Source organism: Agelaius phoeniceus, chromosome 7 (genome assembly GCF_051311805.1).
Source record: "Agelaius phoeniceus isolate bAgePho1 chromosome 7, bAgePho1.hap1, whole genome shotgun sequence".
Classification (NCBI taxonomy): Eukaryota; Metazoa; Chordata; class Aves; order Passeriformes; family Icteridae; genus Agelaius; species Agelaius phoeniceus.
The window spans coordinates 40,967,947-40,991,820 of record NC_135271.1 but is presented as its reverse complement, the minus strand read 5'-3'; the positions used below and the strand labels follow the sequence as shown (position 1 = coordinate 40,991,820).

General features: G+C 40.6%; 1 protein-coding gene across 3 annotated transcripts in view; it reads right to left on the bottom strand.

The window, feature by feature from the left end:
• The window catches only part of LOC129122828 (kalirin), a 400,978-nt gene that overhangs the window by 196,943 nt on the left and 180,161 nt on the right, over nucleotides 1-23,874 (bottom strand). For all 3 annotated transcript variants that reach the window (XM_077181667.1, XM_077181668.1, XM_077181666.1), the window contains exons 5-6: nucleotides 15,259-15,451; nucleotides 11,226-11,738 (exon numbers count right to left, since the gene is read on the bottom strand). In XM_077181667.1, the coding sequence (XP_077037782.1) occupies nucleotides 11,226-11,738; nucleotides 15,259-15,451 (706 nt within the window). The remainder of the gene's footprint in view (nucleotides 1-11,225; nucleotides 11,739-15,258; nucleotides 15,452-23,874) is intronic.

Sequence of the window (23,874 nt, the reverse complement as noted above, 5' to 3'; positions counted from 1 at the left end):
TTTGAGGATCAAAGCAATAAGTTTAAAATAACCCAGCTTTCTCATCTTTGCCTAGATGTGTGGGCTTTGTTACCATCTAGAACATTTGGGTCTTCTCATCTTCATTAGTTAAAGCTAAAGAACTTTTTGGTTAAAACATGCTGTAATCATTCTTAAAAATGAGTTTTAAGTCTGTATTCATGTGCCCAAACTGATTTTTGTGCCATACTGATCAGGGGAGCATTCCTGTGCCTCCCAGCGGTGCCAAGTCAGAGATGCTGAAACAGTCTCAAAATGCTCCCTATCAAAATTGGCAAGCGAAAGAAGGAGGAAATTTCTGCAAATGCAAAAATATTCCATCAGAACATACTGCCTTCAATTATTTTTGGACCCATTCTAATGTTCGAGGAGGAAGCAGGAGGAATAGTAACTGCGTATCCAGTGTCGGCAGCAGGAAACTACAAATAGCAGAGCACACCATGTTCCAGTTCCAGCCACAGCGGCTGCGGAGCCGCTTCCTCACGGGCAGCGAGGCGGCTGCTGCCGGAGCCTGGAAACAGAGCAGGAACAGAGCCATGGCTTGGGCAGGGCTGGCTGTGCCCCTTGCACTGAGAGGTCACGAGCTGTGCTGGATGCCCCAGTGTCAGTGGGACAGAGTGGCTCCAGATGCTGCAACTTGTGGGAACCCAGGACATTCCTCTGGCTGTCCAGGACATCCAGGACCCCTGCCAGGGGGCTCAGAAGCCCTGGCACGGAGCCCAAAACACCTGTGGGTTTGATTATGACCCATGGAGCAAATTACCAACCTTATATGAAGATCAGCAAGCCACAACAGTTCGGGTAGAATAATAGTAAAGTTATCACGGGGTGGAAAAGTAGATTTAGGGGTTTTTGGTATGGGAGTTCAGGAGGCAAGATGGAGGGAACTGGGCATGTCCAGCCTTTCTCCTTCTTCTTCTTGATCTCCATCTTCTGCTGTGATATTGGCACTTACAGATTGGTTTAGAGTAGAAGCTCACTGTCTAACATAGGTGATAGGTATTGGAAAGTAATGGTAAACATTGTATATGTAGTTTTTAGTATAAAGACATAACACCGCCCCGGGGGCAGGCAGAGTGCCTGGAACTGTCCTGCTGGACAGACCTCGGCAGGACAGGAGAAAGAATGTTATAGATAAGAAACAATAAACAACCTTGAGACCGAGAAATGAAGAGCTCTGACTCCTTCTTCGAGCACTGGGCTGGGAAAAGAGACTTTCTAACTTTTCTCAGGGTCACTGTGACCAGCGAGGGATCCCGACGGTAACTGTGCTACAGGGCACGCTCAGCATGAAGGAAACGCGCAACTCTTCCTCACCCCGAGCTGCAGCAGCAGAGTGAGGCATTGTTAGCAATTTTACATTCCCATCAAAAAGATCAGGTTCAATTCCAAGTGCTATGGAGGAAACAGGTTTATCTGCCAATAAAAGAAAAAAAAAACCCACCAGATCTGGCAGCACAGGGCCGAATGAATTAATATAGAAAGAAGGAAAGCATTGAGATGTTTATTTTACACATCAGATCGGGACTCCCACTGCAGGACAGGCTTCCTGTGCAACAGGAGGCAAGGCAGTTAACCCCTGTGGTTTTTAATTCCCAATTTTTAGCTTTGAACTATGCATCCTTTGCACTTAATTTTGCTGCTCCAGTGCCAATCCAGCCCAACAGAAATCAGTGTCTGGCAGAAGATTGCCCTTCCTGATGGACAGCTGTCCACATCTGAAAAATTAGTACAAATGCCTTGAGAAGATTCTTGTGTTCTTTGTTTCTGGAGCCTGAACTTGGGTCATGGAAGTGTTAAGGGAGGAAGTCTGTACCCTCAGAGCTGTTGAACCAGCAGCAGACTTGTTGCAGGAGAAACAGAAATGTCAACAGGAGGCTACAAAAGCATCCTGCCCCTTTGTCACAGAGAAAGAAGTGATGGTTACAGCAATGGAAGGCGACATTTACCACTAGAATCACAGCCACAAGGAAGAGCATTTCTGATATATATATATATATATATATATATATATATATATATATATATATTTACCCTGATCCCTGTACTGCTCTGCTCAGCAGGCAAGGCAATCCCACACTTCCTCAAACCAGATGGCAAAATGGGGCTTGTAGCTGCTTTCAGCTGTAGGAGCAGCACAAAGCATTTGGTGTGTACTTGTGAGTTTGTCCTGTGGTTATTAGCTTTGTCCCCAAGCTTTCTACTGATGGATGGAAAGGCAGAAAAGCAAACCTTCACAATGCTATTGGCATACAAGGGAAGAACCCCCTGGTCTTGACTGATAGATAGGAAAGTAGCAGGCTTGACACAGTGGGGAAGCTGAAAGCTCTTTGGAGCATCACTAATAACGAAGGGACTCCTCTGGACTTGGACTCCTCTGCAGTCCAATTAGCAGAAATAAACTCTGTTTGTGCTTTGAGGAAAGTTAAAAACGTCTATAATGATCTCCTGATCTTGCAAATTTTTTTTTTTTTTTTCCCCACTACAGGTACCAAGAACAGGATCTTATTAAGTGTGACCAGCAGTGGTCAAAGTAATGAATGCTTCCCACAGAGGCCACCAGGATTACTTCCCGCTCCGACAACTCTTCACTTTACGTTGGGAGCAACAAATTGCAGATGGCATTAGCAACCTGTCAGAAAGTGACTTCCGATTAAAGAGAGCAGATGTCAGCATCTTTCATTCAGAACTGCAGCCTGCAAAGACAGCAGGTGCCAGCATGCAGGTTCTGAACTGAGACATGCAGGCTAGGCAGGATTCATCCTTCTATTAAAGATGAAGGGGTTTGCAAGTCATTTACTGTTATAGATGCTGAAGATTTGCCCCCACAGGTCCCCAAGGATTCTTTGGTGCCCTTGGCTAGGTGATGGAAATGGCAGATTTGACACAGTTTAGCTGCCACTCTCAGAGCCTTCCAAAAGGGAAGGTGCAGATTCCACTATGAAATCTCTTTAGCACATGACATCTACGCTCACAGCATCACAACGAGCTGTCAACACACGCTCTGTGCACAACCACCCCTTGTTATAATGTTTTTTCTGCTTCCAGGCAAACTTTGTTCTTTTATTTGTTTTGTTTAAAAACAAATAATCTGAGAGCAGGTAAACCCAAGTAATACAGGAAATTGATGAACCTGTTATGTCACCACTGAGGTTCCAAAAAATATCAGTAAAGATACATTCAGAACATTGTACTGTTTATCCAGCTGCATTAGAACACCTCATAGTGGCTTACCTATGACAACAAGTATTGTGGTGCTTCAAGACAAAGCAGGAGCAGTACTCAGTAGCAAAAATTCAATTATTTTAAAATGCTACAGAAAAAAACATGATAAAGAACACATTTGAATAAACACTGAAAGTTAATTAAAACCTGCTACAATAGGGTTATTGCTACATGCTTTCAATTCTCACCTGGTTATTAGAGCCTCCTTTGTTCTAGGAAGTGTGAAGTAATTAAATGCAAGTGATTAGAGCTGGCATAGGTTCATCTGGGGAAACACACAGATTTTTAAGAATAGATGTACAGCTTCCCCCTTTGATATGAACTTCCTGCGTTGGTCTTTTGTCTGTCCTTGATTGATGCTATCAGAAGAGTTATTGCTCAAAACAGCTTAAGTGAAGCAGAATATTCCCAGTATATGCCAAAGCAACCCAAATCCTCTGTGGGTATTCATATGTGTTCCATAGGAATATTTTCATACCCTTACATCTCCAAGGGCCATTCTCAACTGAAAATCTGCATTTCCTTTTTGGAAACAACCAATATCCCAGTCAGATTCAGGACCTCACTGTGCTAGGTATCATATAAACACACACTCAAGTATTTATTGTTTATGCACCAGCTCAGCCTCAATTCAAGCCTCCTTTCCATATCACCTTTGTAATCATCTTTCCAACAATTTATGATCAGATACTGTAAAATGGTGTCTGCCAAACAATTTAGGTTCCTATCTGCACTTATTTTCTGTGTTCTGAGTGTATTAGAAATGATGTGCCAGAGCAAACACCTCATGTTGAACATGGGGCCTGCCCTCTGCTGTTTTAGTTTCAGAGTGGGTTAAGTACAAAGCATGGGGTGACATGATGACCTTCTATCCACATGGCAGCTTATTTCAGCTGACAGCTGACTTTCCTTCCCAACACTGCCATCCCAAGCCTGATTTTATGAACAGTTGTCTAGTGAGAATCTCTATAGCAAAAAAAAGGCACCATATGCTAAAGGAAACTTCAGATTATAAAATAAAGCATTTGTCATTGGCAGCATGGGAGAGAAGATGCCAGATTTGGAAACAAGGTTTCAGGAGAGAACAGACACTGTGTGCTCTGTTCAAGAGTCCATTGCATTAAAAAATACAAAGATGTTAAGGCAATTTAAAGTACTTTGACTAAATTCAAAGACTCTTGAGCAATGTCTATTCCAGATCCATAAATGTAGAGATCTGTATATTTATTCTATCTAATAAAAATAAGAACCATTTGTGTCAGGAATTGGTTTCAAAGCTCATTATTTATATATCAGGACTACTGAAAGCCCTGGCAAATGTTGCAGATGTGAACTAACATAACTGGGATCCTGGGATGGGGACACCAGCATGGTCAGACAGAGATTTGGTCTCCTTACCATAAGTGGGTGACCAGGGCTGACCCTGCCACCAGCAGGGCTGGAGCCAGAGCCAGCAGCTGGGACCAGGGAATGCCACAGTGCTCCAGCTCACTCAGTGCTGTCACTGGGAGCACTGATAGAGACCTTGAGTCCCTCACAGATTTCAACAGCAGCTGCAACTCTTTCTGCTTTACAAGGCCTGGCCTCTGTCTTTTTAGCAGACAACTCAGGGAGACCTTGAGCATGAAAATACAACTAGAGAAGGGCTACAGCTAAAACTAATCTGAAACTGAGTTGTTTCACCTGAAGGGAGAAGCAGCTGCTTTGGGCTGAGAGGGGTAGCTATCACCAACAACTTGGTCCTCTGAGAACTCCTTTTCTGGAATTACAGGTCAGAGATTTCATTTATGCTTAGCAGTAAATTCTTGGCCACTCTTCTTCTAAAGCTCTCTGCAAACATGTGGATGTTCAAAAACATGACAGCCAGTATTCCCAGGCAGTATCTGCACCCCAAGGCCCTATCCTACCTCTGAAAAGACATTTGAAAAAGGCTGACAGAAACATGCTTAAATGAGTCTCACTTAGACCCTCAGTCAAACACCTCTGCAGAAGACACTAAGCTTATTGAATCCTTTCATGGCAGAAGTCTTATGGAGCTTACCTCAGGTCTAACAACATCCCCCGTGCTCAGAATCTCCAGGAAAGCTCCTTATTGCAATGCTCACTCACTGTGCTGTTCTGATATTCATGGTCTAAGTACTTAGATGGAAAATCCAGAGCATGCTGAGTTCTGCACACCAATTCAGTGTTCACGTAACTTAAATGAAATCTAAATCCTATACAAAAATCCATGTCTAATCCATTATTATTATGCCTGTATGATTATTACTGTTAACTGCTAAATACTATTCAATTCAGTAACAAATCCCTTCATAGTCAAACAGCACATAGGGCATATGTACTTCAGATGTGCTCTCATTATTAATCTTGACTGTGGTTCTGTCCCTTCTTAATGTGCTTCCTGCCTCCTCCCCAGTCCTAATTAACCACCTCCCCAGAACTCCTTCATTTTTTATTCATTTCACATACGAAAGGTTCCTCTGCCACCTTCTCAGAACTCTCCTCATTGGCTTCCCATTCTCACTCCCTGGGACACATCCCTCTCACAGTAATTGTAAGCCAATAATTCACATGAAATCTTTGAGGTGATTGTGTATATGGCACATAGCACAGATCAAAGAAACCAAGTGCTTCCAGCAGTGAAATAAGAGAGAGGAAATGGTCCTTCACTAAGTGGATTTTATCTCAGTCAGAGAAGTCTGTCCCAGGTGCTGTGCCTGGTGGAATTATGCAAGTCCTTAAGGGTTAATATGACATGTTGCAAAAAGGAAAACTCTATACATTTGCTTTATGCATCACTTCAAGGGTCTTTTGACACTGCTAAAAGAAGAAAACTTAGAGGTGATGTGGAATGTAAAAGGAAGCAAAGTTGGTTTTTAATCTTTCTTATACTGCTTTTCCAGAAAGTCAGCTAGGACCCATTTCTAGGAAATGCTTCCCTTGACTAAAAGGGCAGCTACAATTGCTCTACTTAATGGACTGTAATAAAATAAACTGCCTCCTATTAGCAAAAAGGATCATATCATCAGGTTTGTAATGCATTTTATTACAGAACATACAGCATCAGAATTTTCAAATGCAATGTGGGAAAGTAATGTACAAAACAGTTGAAGTGGATGTCATATAATCACAAATGTACTGATAGTTTCCTTTCTCTCAAACATCAAGATATCAATGTTTCCTCTTTAAAGCCATCTTTTCCCACCTAAATCACATAATGCATTTCCACATTTTGCATTCTATTATCCACCAAAGCCATCTTGCATCTTTTTAGACAAAGAGTAGCTTTCAGAACATTTCTTCCCCTTCTGAGGAACATGAACCCTTGGCAGGTGTAACCCTCCAAAACCAGTATGAGCATGGTTCAAATACTTGGATTATATATTCTTGGATATTCCTCTCTCCCACTGACTTTGCTGTTGAACTAGAGCTTCTCTGTAGTTTTCTAGACTAACTCTCCCTAGTGTTAAGTGACATTCTAAATTAGGAACTCCTAAATTTCATCTGGCACTTCAGAATGGCTATACCTTTAGTTAATGGGTGTAATGTGTTTATGCTGACAATAGGAGTCTTCCCAATACTTTCATTAGGAATTGCAACTGTACACTGGACAGGAGTCAAGTACAGCTGACATATCTGTGACTTTCTTCCTTGAGAAACCTAATGTCACATTATTTATTTCACTCTGTGGGGCCTGAGTTTAATAGCACCAACTCAGTAGAATAACACATCAGTTCCCTTATTCAAGTAGACCTGCCTGAGGAAGGGGCCAGAGGTGGGTGTGAGAAGGGGGGAAGGCAGTGTCTGCTCAGTGCTGTGGTCTCACTGCCCACACCAGCACAGGGAGCAGGATGCAGGAGAACTGCTGCAACTGTTACTGCACCCTATTCCCCTTAACCATTTGCTTATACCCCCCTCCAAAGCAGTCTCCTATCCATGAACTTTGCATCGTTAATCACATTGCCATCACTCTTGCACTCAGTGAACTCTTTCTGTTGTTCCAGGCTGGTCACATCACCTGGGAAATGGGAGCTACAGCTGCTGTGGAGTAGGAGCAGCAAGTTATCCATGCTTTCTGCTCCCTCTCCCTGCAGAGCAGCAGCACCAGGGCAGCCCCAGCAGCCTGCACAGCTTCCCATCGCCTGCTCCACAGGGAAAATCACTGGCAGAGCTGTGTTTTTCAAAGGGAAGCCTTGGTTTACACGGGGCTGATGGTTTTAACTGTAAGCCTGCTACTTCACTGCTCCTTGAAGACTAGATGTGGCCTGTGGTTTGCCACTAGACTTTCTACAAAGCTGGCCTGATCCAAATAAAATGTTTCTCCCACCGCAAGCTTCCAATGAAATTCACTTGTGGCATTTTCTAACTCCTTCTTTTGGAGATCTCCTTTGTGTAGTGGACTGTGTGGGAAGTCAGGAAGCAGAAGGGGAGGTGAGGACAGGGAGAACACGCCAAGCCCCCTCTGCCTCCTGTTGGGGCTGACCCCCACAGTGATAGAGCAGCTCCTTGCTCTGCTGTGAGCAGCTTACAGTGCAGGCCCTCAGCTCAGTCCAGCTGGTGACTGTATTGTTTATACTTAACATGGACAACGCTGATTACATCATGATAGATGGTTTTCATTCACATCCATGTTGGGGTAGTAAAATTGGTGTGGAACCAACAGAAAATGATGTGGAAATTCCTACAAAAGTCAAATTGGGTGCCAGTTACAAATGATTTCCAGAAAAGCTGGAAAGTACAGAGTGTAAGTATAATTTTTGTCTTTTTTTGGTATTTATTCAAGTGTAAAACATGTGGACTCTTGCCTGAATTCTTCTCCCTGTCCAGATTTCCACCAACCAATTATCATTTCTCAGATAGTTCCAATACTTGGATCTACGTTGATTGTGGGGTTTTTGTTTCAAACAATATTCAATTTAGACTGGGACATATTTTTTAATGTTACTGGTGACTAAAAATATTTTCCCTGTTACCCAGTAAAACACAGTAAAGCCTCGGTTCTAGTTTCAAAAATATATATATCTGTACATATGTATTTCTCCATTAGCTGGCGAGGAATAAATTTGTTGAACAGTGAGGGTCAGGGCTTCGCCAGCAGCTGAAATGTGTTATTTATCAGCAGATCATTACAGTCAGCACTGCACAGCATGTGAACTTCCTCACACCCCTCTGCCAAAGCTCCCCACATGGCTGACCTGCCTGCTGACTTGAGCTTCAAGGAGCTTCCAGTCTCCATCTGGAGATTCAATCTCACTGCACTGCTTGTGCCTATGTGATAGCCCCACTTTTCCTTTCCCTTGGCCCCAGCACAGGAAAATAAAACCCTAAAGGCCTGAATGGGGACAAAGTTTCTCTACAGAAAGCCCTGCTCTCTCTCACTGATTTGAGTGGGAGAAGCCCAGGCTCTGACTGCCATCCCCTCTGTTTATTTTGGCAATAATATGAGTTGTTCAGCACACAACTATACAGACTTCTGTAAGTTGTAATGCATGTAATTTAAATATTTTGTGTGTCCAGGCAGTGTCTGCCATTTCTAAATGTTCTAATACAGGGGATCTCTAGGAGGAAGAAAAGTGAATTGATTTGCTTTTAAAACCTGGGGTACTGTAGTACCAAAGGGTTCAAAAATTAATCTTCCTTAAAATACTGTGTGTTTTAGTCCTTGTGTCCCTTTTTTCCCCCATTTTTAAGGAACTTTTCAGGCAATGAGAACACCTGAAATTTTTGAAATCAGAGATGTTCAGAAAATGAAAGTCCTTTCCATTTTCTTCTTATTGGAACAGGTTTCCTGAAATATCATCCAATGAATATAGAGAGATATTTTAAAAGACCTGAAACCTTGTTTATGCTCAGAATTTTATCTTGGAGTTTGAGCTTTCACAGGTTATTAGAGTTATCATTTGATTAGAACTAAATTACATGTCCAGGTTATACAAAAAGAGCTGTCTCTCTCTCCAGGAGATGAAGAGTAACTGGGCTCTGCTACCATACCTGAGTAGAATGCAACTGAGAAAATGAAGGTACCTGGAAACTCTAAAATTCAATACACAGTGTATTTCTATTTCTACATGGAGACAGCACTCGGGCTGGATTTAGCTCTGGACATTTTATGAAACAAGTACTTTCCAGTCTGAGGTGGTGAGACTACTTCAAAGAGACCTGAGAAAGGCAGCTACAGAGGAAAAGCACATCAATGTTTTACATCAGTCTACACGTGTGAAATGTGATGTTAAAGGGTCTGAAACCCTTCCGGGAAGAATTTTAGGGACTCACAAACTGAGAAGATTAAAAGCACAGATTTGGGAATATAAAACAAGAAAATATTTTATATTCTTTAAGAAAATGTAGAAGTCAAGAAAAGGCAAGCAGAGCCTGAGCAGGGAGAAGCTGATTATATGTTTAGTTAATGTGAGGCAGACAAAGAAGAGAAGAGCAGAATCCTGGTGTTGTCAAACTGGAATTGCTCAAGACTTTTACAAAGGCAGAAATCACATTCTGTTTCTTCCTTCATCTCAAAAATTTCATGCATTTTCTGACTTGCCTAGACCTTATACATATAAATCTCAGAATAACACATGCAAAGGGCTTTGCTGTTGCATTGCCTAGACTTATATCAAACCATCCTTTCATGCCTGTGCAGGAGGTAGAAAGGAAACTCCTTGGAGACTTCCTTCAATGCCACAGAACAGTGCTTGGCAACAAGGACTTCTCAAACACTGACTTGACTTGGGAGCCTTTCAGCTTTTAACATTATTAATTATAATAATTCACTAATAATATTGTTGAATAATTAATAAATTATACAATTATATTAATAAGCAGTGGTCATCTGAATAATCCCAAAGAAGTTGAAAATCCAAAGTGATGCACTCACCAAAGTACAGCCACTGCTGGGAAGGACAGAAGGGAGAGTCCTCCTTGTAGCATATGACACAGAAGGAACAGGGATAATGCTACTATTGTAGCATTTGGAATTAAAACTCTGCTCTTATGCATCCCTGAGTGGTTCTGCAGTGACTCTTATTTTAGAGGGACTCATCTGAATTCAAGGTTTTCCCAACAGCAGGATTGATTATACAATGGTGGAGCTTTTTCAGTCCTAGCAAGTCTTAGAAATATTTAGCAAATGCATTGAAAACCAATGTCAAGTATCTTGTTCTGCACTAATGAAGATTAAGTTTGTTTCAGCCATGTGCTTCTTAGTGATGTTTTAAAATAAGACTAACTAGTAGCTGATTAAAAAAACCGTCCTCATGAGATCCCCCTGCTCATGAGTCTGCTTTTCTTCTGCAACTCCTCCTGGGTCTGTCCAGGCAGACACATTAGTGAAACAACTGGATAATACATTAAGTAGAGAAGATTCAGAGATTGGTGCTTTTGATGGATATACAGACTAGATAGACACAAGTCTGAGAGCTCAGTACCTTCCCCTGAGAATACCCCACCTCTGTGGCCTGGAATTTTAAATGTGCCACCTAAAAAGGTGCCAAGCACTTCTGCATTAATAAAGCCAAGGCTTTAGTGCTACATGGTTTTCTAAAGTAAATTTCCTGAAACCCATACTTTAAATTTTCCACAGACTCCAAGAAGTGCAAACAATAATCATAGTGAATCAAACCGCAAAAACATTCTCTTTTCGGTGCTGTGACAAGAAGATAAATATATTCATAAGCTTAGTAAAAGAAGCTTGAAAAAAAAAGCCAGGGCCTTGTGCTAATGTCTACCAAATATACTCATTATATGACAGAAAAGCAGATTAACTTTCACCAAAAGCAACACAGAAAAATTACTCTTGGATATTAGTATGCCTGCTACAGTTAGCTGGGTGAATTTGGTTTACGAGTCACGTAAAGTGTATCTGCTGGCAACATGAAATTTGCACTGGTGATGAACACCTCATGTTAGCATTTACAGAAAAAAACGGTCACCCTTGCAATAGAGTCTTGTTTAAAACATGAAAAAAGGAACAGATTACTCCCTACCTTCTCTGCATCTTGCTCAAAAAGTCGGAGTTGAAAGCACTGGTCCAGTTTCAACTTGCGGACATGCCACATCTGATGCAAGTGTTGCCGGGTAGAATGCAGCTTGTCTAAAAGGCTGGTGATCTTTGGCACAAGACTTTGAAAATCTGCACTTCCAGGAATGCAGTTCCTACCAGAAAAACCATCACTGGACCTTATGCATTGTAATAACCTCTGGCCCTCACGATCCAGTTCTTCCACAGGAGCTTTAATCACTTTTTTCTTAAGCTGTGTGTGCTCATCAATCAGCCTTCTTGAGCCCTCAACGTCAACTGGAAACTCTTTCCTAGCCAACATTTCCTGGAGATCCTCCAGCCTCGATAATAAATGGATGGCACTGTTGAAAAACTCTTCCAAGGAGACACGCAGCTCTATCCATTCATCGTGGTTGTAATCCAAGGACCCTTCAAACTCATCTGTCAGTTGAGAAGGATCCACAAGCTTTGCCAGGCCTTCCACAGACACCATACTTGTCTAAGGAAGGGAAAAGGACAGCATTTAAATCAGGGACCATCCAATCAGAATTAACAGCACAACCCACAAACAGCATGGAGCAAGTATTTTCCTCATCAATCCATAATTGAAGGAACATTGTAAAGGATGTCAAGGCCTGTGTTTAATTTTAATACATTAATTGGACAGAAAATTTTGCTTCTAATGGCATATATTTATTTATTTAGTCACTCATTAAAAGATCTGGCCTGACTATCAAAAACATGTAGTGAAAATGCTTCTGCCAGAGATTTCATCAGCCCAGTTGGACACTGAAGACTTCTTACTGCAGCTTTTGGATATCTGGACATGGTTGTTCACTAAATGGGTACAGGGCATTGCAGGCACTCTGCTTCTTGTGTTACACCCCAGCTAGCAGCAGCTACACAGAAGCAAAAGTTTCATGTATATGAACTGAAGCAGGTATTGCAAACTGCCTTAACAGTTGGGTTTCTTATTCCAAATTATTCCAGTTGACTTTTTGCCACTCTTTCATATTAGCAATTTCTAATGTAATTAAGCTAAAATCAATGTGCAAGTGAAATGTCATTGAAGTATTAACAACTAGAATTTATTGCCAATAGAAAGTACTGCTCACGAATCATACACGATCAATGAGAAATGGTTTTAATTCATTCAGACTCTGTAACTGGTGATGGAGAAAAGCACTGGGTGTCTGGAAAGCAGATTACAGTTTAAGGACACAGCAACTGATAGATTTTCCCATTAGTTTTAGACAAAATACTTTCTGAAATTAGGAGCAAAGGGTTTCATATGTAACTAGAGATTTTCAGTGCTCTCATGTTAACGCCCAAGCTGGCAGCCCTTAAAGGCTTTTCTCTTCATCAGTGACTGCACATCTATCCCCTAAAGATCAGGCCTCTAAAGAATGTCAGAGCTTGTGCTCTTCAGAAATGGAGGCACCCAATAATCACAGAACTCTTGTAGAAGACATCTACAAAGAAAAACATGTATAATCCTGACCATAATCCTAAATTATGTCCAAAATAGTAGGCTATCCACTGGTTAAAGGTTAACAATAGGCTTTTTCTTCCAATTTGTATCCATCCAAAAATATCAGGCATTCTGCAATGTATTAAAATTGAGATTGTATTGAACTTAATTTCAGGAGAAAGATTATTTTAAAATGTTCTTGCAATATTCCTTGCTTTGAGGAAAAAGGAGGACAGTGGGAGGACCAAACAAGCATTGGGAAGGTAAGTATGCTGCTTCAGAGCATTTTCAAATTTTTATACCTCCTGACCTGGACACTGAAACCTCGAAGATAATTCAGTTTAGAGTTTAACTGCCTGTCAGGGAAATACTTCTCTTCATGGCTAACACTAGGGCATCCCCCTGCAGTCTGTCAGGCTAATGGAAACATTACTCTAATCATGCAGAGAATTTGACATTATGAGACAGTAGAAAGGCTTTTCATTTCTCAAATTCAGCAGAAATTTTCTTTATTCAGGTTTGATTTTTTATGTAGTTCTTCAAACTCTAATGAAAACAGTTTTAGTGAGGCAGGTAGGTGCATACGGTTTCCTAGGCATTGCTCATCCTTCTTTTTGAAATCAATTTTCTAAGTGCCGTCCACTGTTTAGCCTCCTTCTGCAGGAGAAGGAAAATAGTCTTGAAGGCACCTCTGAATTAATGCTAAATAAGCTGCCTGGTCCATTTCTCAAAGTGACAGAAAACTTTGGAATCCACATACATCAAACAAGCACTTTCCTTTCTCTCTCTGGGTGAAGATCTATGTACATGCTTCACTCTGGACTGTGACACAGAAACACTGCCAGAATTTCAGTCCCCAAAATCCAGCTCATCAGAGTCCACTAAGGGTCCCACAGTGCCCTGGCACACACATAATGCTCCCTTTAGCTCAAAAGAGAAATCTGGCCTTAAAAGAATCCTTTCAATAGAAGTTCCTTGACTGTGGTGTGTATATTGCAGGGTGGACCACAGCTCAGGAAATCTTTGTTTGAATCATGGAATTGAAGGACTCAAACCATTCTGTGATTCTGAGTGTCTGCAGGTGGTCCAATACATAGTGAAAGCACTGACTCTCCTCCTCCAGCCCAAAAATTTGTGAACCATTGGACACCCCTGTGAACAGCCCTGCAGACAGACTAAGGCTCAAAGGCACTGATAACACACACAAAATGAAAATACCCTTAATGCATTCCAGCAAATGAATCCAGAGCTTTTTAAACAATACAGACTCAGAGCTGTAAACATGAAGCATAACTTGGTCACAGTTTACTCTTTGCTATCATCACAACAACTCCACATAATAAAAATATATGTCAAGCCTCCAGAAGGTATTTATTAATTTTTTAATCAAACAAATCTTTTAAAAATACATACTTGAACTCTGTTACTTTATCTGTCCTCAAAGGTACCAAGGAGTGCAAAGACTTATTTAATCAAAGCAAAATTTATGAGTTGACTGGATTATGTGAAACAGGGGTAAAAATTTACAAGCATTTAAAATGTGATAACAATGAAAAATTGTGTTAATGAGTAACACTGATCTAATTCCACAGAGCAATTCAAGGGTCCTTGCAAGAACAGGTTGAAGATAAGGACACATTTATATCACACTGACTTCAACAGAACTTAAATATATACTTAAATACAGTCTTCTTAAATACAGTCTTCCATTGCAGTAAATGTTAAGAGCTATAACCAAATTCTCTTCTGCCTTCCAGAGATGCAAAACCTCTGTGTCTCTCTGAATTAATGGATTGGTAAAACAGCCAACAATATAAGTGTTTCTCAGTGAATTATTAAAAAACAATACATTGACTAAGTAATGGCATGGCATGATTGATGTATGAGCACTTCGTGCACCTGAATTTCAGCTTCTTTTTGGGCAAGAAGCTGAAATTCACAGAAAACTGAAGTGCTACAGAGAAGACAGCTGGTTTGTCTTCATCAACAACAAAGCTAGTAAATTCACCTTAATTATGCAGTTATATACTGGTTACTTCTCAAAGGACATGCCTGAGGCACCTTATCATTCACACAAGTTGTTAATGCTATCTCTGAACTATAAATTTAAATTAAATGAAAGAGGTGAAAATTTAGCAAATGTCTTTTCCAAAAAAAAAAAAAACCACTAGTGGAAGATGGATAGAGGTAAACTAACAAACTCATACATTTGCACCTAGAAAACTGTATCTTTATTATTTTGATGGATTTGGTGTTGTGGTTTTTTTGAGGTTTTTTTCCTATGAGAAACAAAGGAAAGACTTAATGCAACATCACAAAAAATAAATACCACCAAAAAAAACCTCTCAGCAAAATTAACTATGTGAACCTCTGGGATGTAATATGCAACTCATTTCAACAGTGTGCTCAGAAAACAACCTGATGCCAGGGCATCAGCCCCCTCCTGCACTCAGATGTATTTTTTGCTTTCAATCACAGGGAGTTTTTACCTGAAGAAAAGTTCTTATCAGAAATTATGCTTTACAATTAATTTCTACATGGCTCTCACCTCAAAGATGAACTTGGAACTGCCGAAGTTTGTTTTCTGCTTCTGCCAAAAATTATCAGGTTTTATAATCAGGGCAACATGAATCTCAGCAGGAAAGGCTTCTTGAAGGGTTTTTAGGAGAGGCTTGATCAAATCCCATTTGGATCCCCGCATATCGATAATAACAGTGAATCCTCGTTTGCAAACATCTTCACTGCAAGAATAAAAGCACATCAAGATAATTAATATTGTGGGCAGCCACAGTGACACTTGGCTTTTGTTGCTGGTGTTTGGTGCTTCAGAGCAAAGCAAGGAATGATTAACATAAAAGACAAGAGATAGTACAGTGTAAAGGCTATAAGAAAGGTCATATTAAATGGGCTATAATGTAATTTACATGAAATGCAAGTGTCTAGATTACAGTTTAATCTCTAATTTTCCAAACACGTGTAATTCAAATATTCACTAGAAAGCATACATACTTTCACACAATTGGTAACAGAATCAAACACATCTGTGTAGAAGCTCTTTATGCGTACATACAGTGGATTCTGCTTTCAACATGTTGAACCCAGCCAAAGTCAACAAGCAGGGTCCTGTGCCTTAGCATTACCACCACTTTTAAATTTGGGTGCCTTCATTTTTAGAGGCCCTTTAAGAAGCTGAATTTCCAGAAAAGTGTCATGTCCAGAAAAATTCCTTGCAATTACTCCTTGTCAGGAAGGTCCTTGTGACTCAGCATGTGCACTGTTATCATTGGGGCCCTTTTTCCTCACAACTGATCTTCCAAATGCTGCAGGACCTTTTTCAATCTGCAGTCAGACTTTTCCCCCAGCCCGTGCTCCTCCCTTCTCAGAAGTCCAAGGCAGCTATCTGGCCTGGTCACTGGCAATGCATGGGGCCCAAAAACACCACAGCATTCCCTTGCAAACACATCTCTTCTTTTTCCTCACAAGGAGAGAGGAGACAGAATAAAAGGACATGTCAAGTCAAGTCTGTGCAGCTTTTAGCATAACTTTTCAAGGGACACAGTAGTATTAATCCTCAGAAAAAGTGGTTCGGGTATAATATAGAAATTGTAAAACTGTTAAGACTCCAAAGAAATATTCCCAGTGCACAAACACACAGGAGGATTTTCACTGCATTCTACCTCTTTAACATCTTAAAACAAGCTTTCTGATAATAAGATCCATCTCCTACATATTCAGTGGAAAACAGTTCTATAAAGCTTATAACTAGATTTCTGGGCTGGAACAAGGACAGGAATATACTTCAAAGGAGGCACACTGGATGGATGTATTTGGAGAGTTTGCTAACTTGAACAGTCTCAACATAGTTCCAGACAGGAGCACTCAGAGACAACAAGCTTGGTCCTCTGCCTTAATATTACTGGCACATCCAGAGCACACTGCATACAACAGCCAGTGCAAAGGAAAACAAGGGAGACCAGGCACTTCCAAACACTGTCAGGAATACAGATATTTTTATTCTCCTTTTACCTACTGCTGAAAGGTCAGACATCTGATCCTTTCATAACTAATGCCAAAGAAAAGGCTGTAAAAGAAGCTTTGTTGGGGGTGCTACCACCTCTTGCCTTTTGGAACAAGTGTTGAGACAAGGAAGCAAATCAGAAAGCAATGAATAGAAAGGGGTTTGTGTTTTGTGTTATTTTTCCTTTTTTTCTTGCAAAGCTTTAGAGGATACTTCAGGAACTTCTGCCAAATCACTGATCCCTGTTATCCTGAACACACTTTCCCAAGGATTTCTTCAAACACTTGACAAAGAGATGCAGGAGCCATACAGACACGTGGAGAGCCCCAAGAGAGGACACGTAACAGCTAAGTGCAATCTGTCTTTTCTGATATAAATAAATAAATACACCACCACCATCCATTGCAACCACAGCAAGGCACAGAGAATATCAGCTTCATTCCAACTCCTCTCACCATGGCCAACCTGCCAACTTACCTAATTTGATGTAAAACAGTAAGTTAATACTTATTGATAAAACCTGTTTCAGTAAGCAGAACAGGAATGTCCTAAAAGACTGAAATCTTCTGTTTATGAACCTGAAGTCTTAGACACAAACAGATGCAACTTAGCTGTAGAGCTAAGGCAGTGTGATACCTTGGCACCCTTGATTATATACCACCATGACTAGAAGTTTACCCTGCATTAGAACAGATATTCCAGGTAGGGAACCAAGAAATGTCAATACAGGCTGGAGTCTGTCTGCTGAAGGTTTGCAGCCTCTCCAGGCCTGTGAGGTGCAGAGAAGCAGTGCAGGGAGCAGGCAGCACTGCCACCCACTCCCATCAGCACATGATGCCTAAGCGTGTGTGTGTAAAAAAATGCTCCAAAACACCCCAAACTCCCACTGTACTGCCTCTGGAGACTTCAAGCAGGTTTTCAGTAGAAGAAGAAATGGCAATGATTCCCCAGATTTTTCTGGTGGACACAGTCATGGTCAATGATCCTGAGGACTATTCCCAGGCTGGGAATGCTTTCTGATTCTTTCCCTGGAACAAGCAGTTATTCACTACCAGCTCTATCCACAATCCTTGTAACTAGACCAAATTTCCAACAAGCTTAGTACATTTTCAAGTATGAAACTGATGGGAAAGAGGGATGGAAAGGGAGGAAAGGAAGAAGAATAATCACAGAATACTTATGTTCAAAACACATCAACATGTAATCACTCTTACACCAATAATACAAAATTCCAAACAATACTCTTTATTAGAAAGACAATTTCCCTACTTCATTCATCACACAGGCATGTAAACTCCTGTATGAAATATAAAAGTGCAAAGGTGGATGTCCGTTTTCAATTGTAGTGCAGGAAACATACAAATGGGCAGTATTTATCATTTTGAGAAAATCCAACTCTATTTCAAGAGTGTTGGTGACACTCTTGAAGAAATAACTCTACTTACAATTTTTTTCTTTAATGTGATAAATGGTACTAACCTGTACAAGATCTGTGGGTCTTTAGTCTCATCTACACAATTTGATTCCCCCGGCACAGTGATAACTCCACATTGCTCTGATTTTCTGCAGAAAATTAGCACCTGAATCACAGAATTTCTAGGTTGGAAGAGACCTTTAAGATCATCGAGTCCAACCCATGTTCTAACACCTCAACTAGATCATGGCACCAAGTGCCACATCCAGTCTTTTTTTAAACACATCGAGGGATGGTGACTCCACCACCTCCCTGGGCAGACGATTCCAGTATTTGACCACTCTTTCTGTGAAAAACTTCCTCCATAATTCCAGCCTGTATCTCCCTTGGCACAGCTTGAGACTGTGTCCTCTTGTTCTGTCTGTTCTTGCCCAGAGAAAGAGACCGACCCCAGCTCAGCACAGTCACCCTTCAGGAAGCTGAAGGGAGTGATAAGGTCAGCTCTGAGTCTCCTTTTCTCCAGGCTGAACACCCCCAGCTCCCTCAGTCGTTCTTCATAGGGCTTGTGTTCCCAGCCCCTCACCAGCCTCGTTGCTCTCCTTTGCTCTCCAAGGATCTCAATGTCCCTCCTGAACTGAGGGGCCAGAACTGGATGCAGTACTCAAGGTATTTAACTATTATTTAACGGTGTTTAAACTGTTGCAAGACAGAAAGCTGCCTGCTCATCATTTCTACTTTCAGTTGCAGAGCTTGCTGCAGAGAGGGTGCCTTAGAGAGCACTTACCCTGCACAAACAGGTAGCCAGATTCTAATCAGGTACTAATATCTCAAAGAAAGAAGAGTGAGATAAGAAAACTATTTAGAGTGTAACCTCTTCAGGACAGGGACCATCTGCCATGCTGTGCTTGTTTAAGGAGCCTGCCTTGCTGAAGGTCTTCAGCTGAATATATTTATACTACAGTCTTCAACTACCTGGAATAAATTCCAATAAATTACTTTTCAGGAAACCATAAATGCAAATCCAGGGAATTAAAAATAATGAGTAATAATGGTCTGCAAAACCAAAAGTGAACATGGATGTGAAAGCACAAAAGGCTAACATAATTGTGGGGCAATTTATTTAAAAAAAAAAAAAAAAGTTGCATTATCCAAATATTTCTAGCTATTGACAGCATCCTAAAAAATTGGCCTAGACATAATGAAGCTCTGATAAACTCTGGTGAGGCAATCTGGGACAATCTGTCATCTCTGACAGTCAGTCATTTTTCTTCAGTTACCTCAGTATAGATTGAGGAAATGATGTGAGGCTCCTTTTGAATGGACCAGCCATGCTTATTAACTTTATTGCTTAAAAGCAACAACTCCAACCCTTCCCAATTTAGCAATTGATCGGGAAAAGCATCAGTAGCAATCAAGGTTCCTCCACATTTCCCAAGCAAGACATGCCTTATTCCTGGCTCCCAAGATGATACATCAATACACATATCTATTACACACAAGTAACCACTTTAGTATGGCAATTAATGTTGATTGTGCTGCTTAATTTTTTCCGGTATTGATATTTGACCAGAAACTGGAAAAAACACTCAAATCAAGGTATTTGGACAATCCATCAGCCTTTTGGCTGTGCTCATCTGGACTAGATTTGCAATGGTGAGCAGAAATTGTTTGATAGTTGATAAGTCATTTCAGTTGCTCCACTGCTTTTAAGCAAAGACCATCTTCTAAGTCTAATAAAAATACCCAAGAATATTTGTGAAAATAACACTTATGATCTGGATTAAAAAAAAAAAAGGACACAATTGAAACTCAGAAGCAGATGTGATAATTTTGTAAAAATAAATGCCTCTATTTTGGTTTCTAGGGTACATTCATAAGGTTATTTTCTCAAATTTCCTCTTTAATTCAGGCACGCTCTAAATTGTATTTTCTTTGGCAAGAGCTGGGTTGCTGGGTACCAAATGAATTTAAGGACTTCATGCTTTCTGATTAATCTTCCAGATACCTATTGATTATGTGTATTTTTCATCCTTATGGTTTGGCCCAAGCTTCTGGCGTTTGGAAGCTTCAGCACTTGATTAGCTGAAATAACATAATATCTCCACTCCCATTTTGCAGTCATGAGTTAATGATGAAGCAGCACATTTAGCATTCCTGTTGGACCACTAAAAGCCCAGATCTGACATGTCCAGCATCTCATTCTAAATATGATTTGTTAACAGGGAGAGCAAGGTCTCTTTTAAGGCAGGTCAGCATAACCTTGTCAGGAGACACTGTCAGAATAACAAGTAGCTCTTCAGGCATCAATACATGGGAGCAAAATCTGCAGGAAATTAATTATTTTTGAGATCACCCTTCCTTTGATAAATGTGGCTGTAGTCAGCCAATTGGTTCCCAAGCTGAGGGTGGAAAAGGGGGAGGGAGAGGAGAAAAGCAGGTATGTAAAAGCTTCCAAGCACAAACTGTTATCCCAAAGGCCTCATTTCATATGAGAACTTACTAACTCTGCTGCCTAGCTTCCATATCAAAATGCACCAAGGATCACTTCAGTGATTTATGTGTTAATATTTTTGATTAATTGCAAATTTTTATTCACTTTGTGTGTGGTTTATTTACTCAGCTTGGAAATAAAACCAGACAGAGAGGCTTATAATCAGCATCACTTACAGACTTTCATTCTTTGGTTTCACATCACCACGTCGAGCCTGAACTTCACCTTGTCAATAGAAACAGTCAGTACCTGTATTCATAATTTACTTTTCAGTACATTTAAAGGACCAGATAAAGCAATTTTTAGTAGACCTGTTTGCCAAGCACTCCTGAACTAGCATTATTTATTAAAATCCTTTGCTCTATTTAATACTTCTCAGCAAATGGTACCTTGCTTATTTTCCCAATTAAGAAATGTGCTCCTGTGCTGTCATTCTGAGCTGTCACCCACATCCCCAGTGACAGTGGCTGCTCAGCAGCATGAGACAGATTATCTTTTCAAAGATCCTGGGACACTCGTGACTCCTAATCCTCACATCTCCCTTCTGTGCTGCTATATCAGACACCAGGGGAGGAACTTAGTGATGCACAACCCAAGAGCACCATCACTCTGGATGCAATTCACAGCAAGCTCCCACCAGAGAACTTCAGCTACCTAAAGGACTGTAGGAGGACAATCATCATCCTAGATTTTCCTTCTTACATTTTTGAACTTGGTTTCACAATGGTTTTTTGCAATTAGAGAAGAAACAGCCACCCAGACTCCACTTCCAATTAATCCTTTCTTCCTTACTGTGACCTAAATTTGTTTATTCTCTTTCAGCACTGGAAAGGAATTGCTCATTGTCACTTTTCTTTTTTAAAAAGAGAGAGAAAAAAATCAAAGCCAGTTTCACAGTGGCTGGAGCTGGACATAAAGCAGTGATCTAGAGAAATTTCAGTGACATGTTGTAAAAAGACTTGGAGCCAGTGAGGTCCAGGCAAAGACAAACCTCCTGTCTCTGGTTTCCAGCCACTGCTCTTGAGGGACATGAGGTGTGTCTGTGAATGGCACAAGAATGCAGATGTGTGGGCTGCACAACATCCACGTTCAACCCCTGCCTCTGGCCCCAAGACAACAGGAAGGGAACAGAAAGGCAGAAAAATCCCATAAACTGCAGCAGGAGCTAACTGGTGCCAGATGGGTCCTCCTGATATTCTCAAGCAAGTAACTCATTTTGATATTCAATTTTTACATCTAAGAAAAATGGCTCTGAGCTCCAAGCAATTCTGTTGTAAAATGATGTAAGGTAGGAAGAACAAGACACCAGCTAGGTGTAAGAAAAGCTTTTTCCAATATGCAACCATGGTTCCATGAGGGCCTGGGGGGTCGTTCTGAGAGGTGCAGGTCCCACTGGCATCTCTGTCAGGGTTCAGCAGGGCTGTGTTGAGCTCTCTTCTACCCAGGTAAAAATCCTGATCTGCATTGTTACAACCCAGACCAGAACTGGGACCCAAAGCTCTGCAGGCATTTGGCCTCCTATTTAATTGAGCAAATAAACACTATTTGAGAAGCTTCCTGTCTTCATTCAAATAGCAAAGATATAAAACACAGCTGTGTCCAAAAAATGATCGCAGCTGTTAAAGCCAAATCTGGAGGACAAATGCTATAATTTTTCACATTCCTGTTAAGTTTCTGCTGGTAAATGATGCCTTCATCTAAACCCATTTACCCTCTTCCCCTTTTGTTGCTGCACATCTACTATATTTGGATCAATATCTGGCAGGTCTTCCTTGAAACAGCTGCTGAGATAAATATGAAATTAATCAGGTCTTTGTTTTTTTGGTAAAGCAGGGCTACATTTAAAAATTTGTTACTACAACAAAGAAATATTTGAACAGTAAGTACCATTCAACTCTCTCTTGAGCATTTAAAGTCTTGCATTTGAGATGATTTAGCAGAAACAAAACAAAAATGCTTTACCAAATGAAAATTATATGTTATTGAAATTTGCTAGAAAAAATAAATATTAGGGTTGTGTTGAAATAGAAACACACCATTCTTGAAAAGGTTTGGATGAGCAGAGGCTATTGGAAGCAAGTTTGAAGATTAAAATCCATTGGATTCCAGAGGAGAAATAGATGCATAAGAAATATATATAAAAACTCCTAAGATTCAGAAAATAAATGGATCTTTCTGCCTGTACTATGAGTTTTTTTTCACAGTTCAAGCAAGGAGACCATGAAGGTTGTTTCACATGTTGTCATGGGCAAGTTTAGTCTATGGTCAGCACTGTCAGATTTTCACGTGAGGAAAGGGATACTTCATCTGGGCAACGAGTGCTCGGGCTCTCAGACACGGCGTCCTAATTTATCAGTTTTCAACATCAGTGACTTAACAAGTGAGTGAATGGTGCAGGGTGAACAGCTCCAGGAATTCCAGTCAGTGCCATAAAACAGTCACCTCAGAGTGGAAAGCCTCCAGATTGCAAATACATACATTTCCTTGAAACACGTTGTGGGAGGCAGAGAAACCCACAGGGGAAAGACCTTTACAGCACAGAGAAGCCTGCAAACATGTTCAGCTCATGCAAAGAATGATTAATGTAGGTCTAGACAGTCAACAGCAGCACCTGGTAAAATCCAATAATGTCCACAGGCAGACACCGTGCCAAATTCCTTCCTGATGCAGGCAGGTTTGACTACTCTGCGACTTGCACGTTTGATCCAGAGCTTGACTGAGCTCAGAGGTGACAAGAGGAAAAAAACCTCTTCAAAGATGGTAAAATCACTTTTTCTACATAGAACTGACATCTCCTGCAGTAAGCACTTGTCAGTTCCCATACCCTGCTCCTGGCAGTGAAGGAGAGCAATGCACACCCATTTACTGAGGAACTGTAATTAAAATAAGGAGCTACGGAGAGAAGATGAGATGCTACACGTCAATTCAAAGTAAGACATTTCATGATGAGTGCAGGTTCTCATGAAAGTATTACTGAATTTAAAACTGAAAAAAGGCTTTTATAAGAGCAAAATATTCTGGTTTACCTTTTAAGATGATTTCTTTGTCATTTTTTCCATTTTTTTGATCAGTCTACTTTGAGTTTTATCAAAAAACTTTGAATTTCATCAAAATATTTTGACTGACATAACATTTTAGAGGTATGTTTGTAGGAAATTTCTAAATATTTTAGATTTTTCCTCACTTAAAAACTTGCACTTCAAAATAGCAGATTCTTCCACAACTGTCTTAGCTTCTGCCC